This window comes from Opisthorchis viverrini (assembly GCF_000715545.1).
Source record: "Opisthorchis viverrini unplaced genomic scaffold opera_v5_234, whole genome shotgun sequence".
In the NCBI taxonomy this organism is placed as follows: domain Eukaryota; kingdom Metazoa; phylum Platyhelminthes; class Trematoda; order Opisthorchiida; family Opisthorchiidae; genus Opisthorchis; species Opisthorchis viverrini.
In genome coordinates, this window is record NW_008751892.1 from 322292 (window position 1) to 330515 (window position 8224).

Consider the following 8224-nt stretch of genomic DNA (forward strand, 5'->3'; position numbering starts at 1 on the left):
GTGGAGGTTTTTTTCAGCGTGTGCAAGAATGAGGAACACAAGCCCTAGGTTATACTTTTAAGGGTTGGAGCACATGGGTGACTTATTTCGTAAATATGTATGTTACTGTGCTGATATCAACCCACTATTTTGTGGCTAGGCTTTTGAATCTATGGCGTTGGCTGAGAGCTCTACTTGTCTTTCTGTGTGAATTTATGCTCCTGGGATTGTCTCAGCTCCCTTACAACCATCAACTTTGCAGGTGAAAGTATTTTGATCCCACATTGGCCACCACAAGAAGCTCTTATCAGCAAAACGATCGGAGACCATAATGACTCTCTGATCTTCTGCTGAGAAGAGGGTGTGGAAATGTGGGCAGAATATTTCGATTGTCGGTTGTTGCCCAAATGTAGTAAACCATCTCTTGAACAATCTAGAACAATTTTACTTCTCTCTTCACCGATGCATTCAAAACAATCTTTTCAAGACAGCCACCAAGCTGAGGTTTGGGGTCAGAAATGGCACCCGTCTATCCTGCTGGTCGTAATTAGTTCGGTGCGCTTTTTCAGTGCAAACCGGAACCGAGTTCAGAGTGCAAAGGAAATGTACAGCAAAGGAGATTTGGTCTCTGACCCAAGTGGCCCAATGGAATTTCTAGTATTAAGCAACCATACTTGTGTTCGTTGATGTATTTTTGACAAGGTGTACCATCTCGCACCGAGAGAGTAAAGGGGATTTTCACAAATATCAATTAATTTCCAGCCTATCTAAAAAGTAAATTCCAACGCACTTCTAAAACCTGGAAGTGGCCAAAAATGAAAGCGCATCATGCAGTTAGGCGTCTAACAGTCCCAGAAATTCTAACTCAGCTTGTCATTAAGCTGAACCTTCCTCAAAGTGACGTTCAGCAATGTAGCATCGTTCGCGCACATCAGTCTTCGTGCACTTCAACTTCACTTGTCAGTCAGTGCTCTGAAAAATCTCAAATTAACCCCTTATGCTATTAGTTGGCATAATTTTTTGCATTCGCCAGTCCTAAAAACGCAGGACTATCGAAAGATCGTAACGCTGGGTCGTAAAAGCCCTTGACCGGAAATAATATTCCCTAACTGATAGGTTCTTAGACAAAAAAGTGGACGTATTGCCCAGTGTTCCACTTTGTCTGAAGACAACATACCGCGATACACTTCCACTCACATGGTTGTAAACAAAACAGCAAACCTTTAGATTGTAAGCAAATGAAATTGTGTCGACCTGGTTCACCCACAGTGGTTTCCTGGATTAGTTACGGAACAATCACTGACCAAATACTACAGATTAGAGTTAAACTGCTAATTTGCAGTCACACTCAGATTTGTTCAACTATATTGTTTGGTGTGATTACGACTGCTATCTCCTTTTTCTAGGAGGAGTTGAATCTAACCAAAAGTAAAGGAATGACGGCATGCAAATGCACGATGAAAATAAACACATGCACTTGCGCCCAAAAACCACAGCAACGCCACTTTCGTTCGGTGAAAAAGCAACGGCTAGTGTAATCATCAGAGTGCACTTCGAATCTGCCTACTACTGATTTGAGAAAACTATGCTTGTTGCACCACAGACAGGGCCATTAAGTCATTCCTACACCACAGCAACATGCAATTTCACTGGTGCCCTTGAAAAACAGTCTTTCAATGCAGTTTTTCTTCCAATTACCGCAGCTGATCCATCCCAGTTTTCCCGATTAACTTTTTTGCCGGTATTTCGGGTTTGTGGGTGACGCCTAAATCCGGTTGGCAGCTGACTGCTGACAGAATTTGGAAACTTTAGATTTCTATCGTTTCCCTAAATCTAGTAGCTATTCTTCCATAGGCCATGCTGCAACTTGGTGAAAAATAATTAATAATCCGCAAAAATTAGGGTGGAGAACTCCTAGTCTGTCCAAACTGCGACTGAGGTTACCGGTTTATCTTCAATATTGACTAACTGTCTTTGTACCATTCTGTGAGCAGACAAAGCTGTCCGTTCAGCGATTGGCCAACCTGATATATTCCATGGGTGTTAGGCTGTCTTGGGACCAGAACTGACCGCAGTCAGTGGAACTAGTGTTACCTTATTCTGTGCACTCGCACTTAATTACGTTAGCAGATAAGGATCAAATAGTGAACACACGCTGCAAGCATTTCATAACGAATATTCAGAGAGTTGTTTTATTTTATGAAGGCCAGTGTGAAATAGTATATGTAACCAGAGAGGCTCACCTAGTCGATATTAAGAACTGTTTCCTTTCGTGGAGACCCGGGTTAAATGTACCTTACCGGAAAAAAGTTAGTTTTCTCATGTCACTTGTGGCATTATGTCAAAACGTGTGCAAGTTTCCAGCACAAAATCTCGTGCCCTGTTGAATGCTTTGTGTGGTTTGTGTGGTTCTGAGGGCCGAATGACGGCCTCGGTTATTTTCCCATCGGACTGAAGACTTTTTCGAAGTTTTGAGATTGTGTTCAAGGTTGTTTCGAGCTGTCGTCTTGTTGCAAATTTTCCAGTAAGCAACAAGATGACATTGTGTACTTGTGCAAGGGTTAAATTGGATCTGGTTGTACTTATTTGTGAATGTACGAATACACCGTTTGATGGAGCGCTCGATATTCTGTTTGAAAAGTACACTTGATAGAAAATATGAACCGTGATGGGTAAAACTGAGTTTCTCCTTAAACCCTGGTCCAGACTGGTGAGAAACGTAACACATGACACTTGTTTTTACGGTGACACTTTTGGTCCGTCGATAAAGTTTATTTTTTTATTGTTGCATGTTGAAGATGACATGGATTTCAGTCTACCTAACGCCAACCTCCAAAAACCGGATTAAAATTATCGGATCATCATTAGAGGTTGTGCCTCGGCCGACTTAAGCCTTTATTTAGCCTGTCTGACCCTTCAAAGGTAAATTCTGAAGACAGTCTTCTGTAGATTATTCGTGGGAGTCATGAGTTGACCGATAATCTCAGGTAACCTTAGGCTCTGTAGGCCAAAAGGTAAATTCTGAAGACAGTCTTCTGTAGATTATTCGTGGGAGTCATGAGTTGACCGATAATCTCAGGTAACCTTAGGCTACTGTAGGCCTGTATAGTACGGTTCCACTCCATTTTAACTTAGGGCATCTTTATATGAACAGAAACAGACTGGCTCAGGCAACTGTCGATGTGTCAGTTAAGTTCAGATCACCAGACCGATATGCAGAAATGTTATTCACTTTATGCTAGTGATGTACAGCACATCAGCCATGTATCGACAGTTTTTGCTCAATATGCCCCTTACCCATCTCCACCCAAAGGACAGACGAATAAACAGAATAAGTATAATTCACAAAGGGAACGATTCAGAAGTTTAACCGGTCATTTTAACCAGTCTGAGCACACACCTTGCATTCAAAAACATATCTGAACAAAACAAATCGAATCTTTAGACGAGTAAGTAGCAGTAGTTCTAAAAAGAACTTGTCTTAAGCCTAATTAGCCGAAAGGAATATGAAGAATTCTGTGCTTGTCATCCAGCAGAATCAGAAAAAACTGCCATCAATGCATTGTTTTTCAAACTCTAGATTAAGACGCTTCAATCAATTTGAACAATTGGAGGAAGGCATAGTTTTGCTACCAAAGGCGAGTCACTAAATCATATGGTGTCCCCTGGGGACAATTCATTCGACTGCTCCGGTGAAACCGGTTCTCACACACCGTTCCCACGTATTCGGCAAGTTCTTTCCAAAGTTTCGATGGGTGTTAGGCTGTCTTGGGACCAGAACTGACCGCAGTCAGTGGAACTAGTGTTACCTTATTCTGTGCACTCGCACTTAATTACGTTAGCAGATAGGGATCAAATAGTGAACACACGCTGCAAGCATTTCATAACGAATAATTAGAGAGTTTTTTATTTTATGAAGGCCAGTGGGAAATAGTATATGTAACCAGAGAGGCTCACCTAGTCGATATTAAGAACTGTTTCCTTTCGTGGAGACCCGGGTTAAATATATCTTACCGGAAAAAAGTTAGTTTTCTCATGCCACTTGTGGCATTATGTCAAAACGTGTGCAAGTTTCCAGCACAAAATCTCGTGCCCTGTTGAATGCTTTGTGTGGTTTGTGTGGTTCTGAGGGCCGAATGACGGCCTCGGTTATTTTCCCATCGGACTGAAGACTTTTTCGAAGTTTTGAGATTGTGTTCAAGGTTGTTTCGAGCTGTCGTCTTGTTGCAAATTTTCCAGTAAGCAACAAGATGACATTGTGTACTTGTGTAAGGGTTAAATTGGATCTGGTTGTACTTATTTGTGAATGTACGAATACACCGTTTGATGGAGCGCACGATATTCTGTTTGAAAAGTACACTTGATAGAAAATATGAACCGTGATGGGTAAAACTGAGTTTTTCCTTAAACCCTGGTCCAGACTGGTGAGAAACGTAACACATGACACTTGTTTTTACGGTGACACTTTTGGTCCGTCGATAAAGTTTATTTTTTTATTGTTGCATGTTGAAGATGACATGGATTTCAGTCTACCTAACGCCAACCTCCACAAACCGGATTAAAATTATCGGATCATCATTGGAAGTTGTGCCTCGGCCGACTTAAGCCTTTATTTAGCCTGTCTGACCCTTCAAAGGTAAATTCTGAAGACAGTCTTCTGTAGATTATTCGTGGGAGTCATGAGTTGACCGATAATCTCAGGTAACCTTAGGCTACTGTAGGCCAGTATAGTACGGTTCCACTGCATTTTAACTTAGGGCATCTTTATATGAACAGAAACAGACTGGCTCAGGCAACTGTCGATGTGTCAGTTAAGTTCAGATCACCAGACCGATATGCAGAAATGTTATTCACTTTATGCTAGTGATGTACAGCACATCAGCCATGTATCGACAGTTTTTGCTCAATATGCCCCTTACCCATCTCCACCCAAAGGACAGACGAATAAACAGAATAAGTATAATTCACAAAGGGAACGATTCAGAAGTTTAACCGGTCATTTTAACCAGTCTGAGCACACACCTTGCATTCAAAAACATATCTGAACAAAACAAATCGAATCTTTAGACGAGTAAGTAGCAGTAGTTCTAAAAAGAACTTGTCTTAAGCCTAATTAGCCGAAAGGAATATGAAGAATTCTGTGCTTGTCATCCAGCAGAATCAGAAAAAACTGCCATCAATGCATTGTTTTTCAAACTCTAGATTAAGACGCTTCAATCAATTTGAACAATTGGAGGAAGGCATAGTTTTGCTACCAAAGGCGAGTCACTAAATCATATGGTGTCCCCTGGGGACAATTCATTCGACTGCTCCGGTGAAACCGGTTCTCACACACCGTTCCCACGTATTCGGCAAGTTCTTTCCAAAGTTTCGAGTCAACATGCTTCAGGTGAGGTGGTTATCTGTGATACTGTTGTGATTTTTACTAGCGATTTCACTCGACATCCACAAATCACCACCTATCCACTTGCCAACCAACACCCAGATTAATCAGGGGTAAGGTTGATGCATCATTAGGTTAGGAGTACGAATTGTACATGCTTCTGGCGGTTGTGTTGTTTTGTTGACAATGAAATTCAGATACTGAAGTGAAGGAAAAGAAAACCCGTCAGAAGATTTTCCGGAAGAACACTTAGTTGAGCTTAGCTTAGGAGCATAAGGGTCAAACAAAATAATGCAACAAAGAATTGTCTACCCTAATCGTCACCTTTACAAATATTGCTCTCATTTGGAATAACATTGTCGTTATGATGGATATGGAATGTTGTAGGTGTGATTTTTTCACGCAGCATGCAATGTGAAACGTCTGACGAGTGATGGATGGATGAGGCATAACATTGATCAGACCATCTGCCAGCTTGGCTTCTCCAGACGAGTTTGACACCCCAAACTCCTGAGAAAGACTTGAATACCACTTTCTGGGTCCTTTCGCTTGGTCACGTGACTCTGGGCCATCAAGCACTTTTTATGTCGTGTGAATAGAATTCTATCGCACAACCAAAAACTCCATATTGAAGCGATTCTATTGTAGTAGCAACATTATTCTGAGTTTGGCAGACGTTCTGATCGTTAGTGATGAGTAGTCACCGGTAGAAAAATCAGCTGCCTATACGTACACGAAGACTGCAAGAGGGAAAACTGTGAAAGAAGATTTATTAGAATACATATTCTTATCATTCTTCGATGTTTAATGGGAATAGCTTAGTGTTTTAGCGCCAGCTACCAGCTAGGAGGTCCATGAACTGAACCTGAAGTTTGTTATCCATGGTTTAACAGGTAACCTCGTGGTATCTGGGTTTGTGGAACCCTCCTCGTTGAATGGCATCTATGTACTAAATGTGTCGGTGGTTACGACTGGATTTGGGTTGAAGTCACAACCAAAGCACTCATCTGTGCTTAATGACTACATGACATTCAAATAACGGTTGGCATTCCACCTTTTTCTCCTCACTGCCAGAATCACTGTGTCCTACATACTTTTCACATGTCAATCTCTTATCAGCTCTAAAGCACCTAAATACCCGTGGGAAAGTTGACCGCCCATGTCTCAAGTTACCTTGTTAACCTATTTTCGAACGAATGTGTAAGTGGAAACAGAGTTCTTCTTGCCTNAGACTTGAATACCACTTTCTGGGTCCTTTCGCTTGGTCATGTGACTCTGGGCCATCAAGTAATTTTTTGTCGTGTGAATAGCATTCTATTGCACAACCAACAACTCCATATTGAAGCGATTCTACTGTAGTAGCAACATTGTTCTGCGTTGGGCAGACGTTCTGATCATTAGTGATGAGCAGTCACCGGTAGAAAAATCAGCTGCCTATACGTACACGAATACAGCAAGAAGGAAAACTGCGAAAGAAGATCTATTAGATTACATATTTTTTTATCATTCTTAGATGTTTAGTTGGAATAGTTTAGTGTTTTAGCGCCAGCTACCAAATAGGAGGTCCATAAACTGAACCTGAAGCTTGTTTTCCGTGGTTTAACAGGTAACCTCATGGTATCTGGGCTCTTGGAACCCTCCTTGTTGAATGGCATCTATGTACTAAATGTGTCAGTGGTTACGACTGGACTTGGGTTGAAGTCTCAACCAAAGCACTCGTCTGTGCTTACTGACTACATGACATTCAAATAACGGTTGACATTCCACCTTTTTCTCCTCACTGCCAGTATCACTGTGTCGTATTGTAAGGTAGTACATACTTTTCACACGTCAATCTCTTATCAGCTCTAAAGCACCAAAATACCCGTGGGATAGTTGACTGCCCATGTCTCAAGTTACCTTGTTAACTTATTTTCGAACGGATATGTAAGTGGAAACAGAGTTCTTCTTGCCTGTCTTCGTAGTCATTCGGTGATACAGTATTTTATGAACCCACCTCTCTCAGACACATTTTGAAGAGATATCCTTCCACGTCGTAGAATATCAGCAAACATTTGCATGGGTTCGAACAATCAAGCAGGCAAAACAAACAAAGGGAAAACCAACTTACAAACAGAAAGACGAAAAGTACGTAATAAACAGGCCAGGTCGTCGTCGCATGATTAGCAGTGAACTCCACACCTACCCAGAAAATGTAGTTTCTAATAAGCTTACCTTATCGGATGGTAGTATACGTTGTAACACTGGGGTGCAGGATTCCGCTCCTTGCCTGCGTTCCTGCTTGTCTGCTGCCTGTGACTGCAATTGATCTGACGATCGTCTAGGGTTAGGAACCTCTGTTACCCCATGCACCTGGTTCATTGTCTTTGACAAGAAGGAAGCTGCAGCAACCGCAGCCACTGCTGCCAAGGCTGATACCGTTGTAGACTGCACACCAAGGTCGAATAAAGGTTTTACTGGGGCTTTGTTTGGTAAACATGGTGAGTTATCTTCAGTTGCACAATCGTTGATCTGATCACCTGAGACCGACATGTGTTCGTAGAGTGCATTGTGGTGCGTCTTCATGGGGAAGTCTGTCTGGCATTCTTGATCATTCAGTCTGAACGAACTTTCTTGCCCTGGCTGTTGTTTCTTGTTTACGTCAATCCCAGATCTTCCATGGTCACAGTACAGGTTCCCAAAGCCTGCAGACGGTTGCCTGTCCGTTCCCTTGCAAGCACTGAACAGGTATTCGTAATTCGTTGTGGATGCATCGCGTGTGGCCTTATGTGGTTTATTCGCTTTCAACAGCTTTGGGGAGTCTGCGGATTCCTCTAGCTGAAGTAATTTGTTCAGGTTTGTCATTAACTGGCTTCGAGCGTG

At 42.0% G+C, this 8224-nt stretch overlaps 1 protein-coding gene across 1 annotated transcript in view; it reads right to left on the minus strand.

The window, feature by feature from the left end:
* Positions 1-8224, minus strand: part of T265_14665 (hypothetical protein) — a gene marked incomplete at both ends in the record, with an annotated part of 14907 nt that extends 6683 nt beyond the window's left edge. Inside the window, one exon of the mRNA XM_009174674.1 lies at positions 7577-8224. Coding sequence (XP_009172938.1) covers positions 7577-8206 — 630 coding nt within the window. The remainder of the gene's footprint in view (positions 1-7576) is intronic.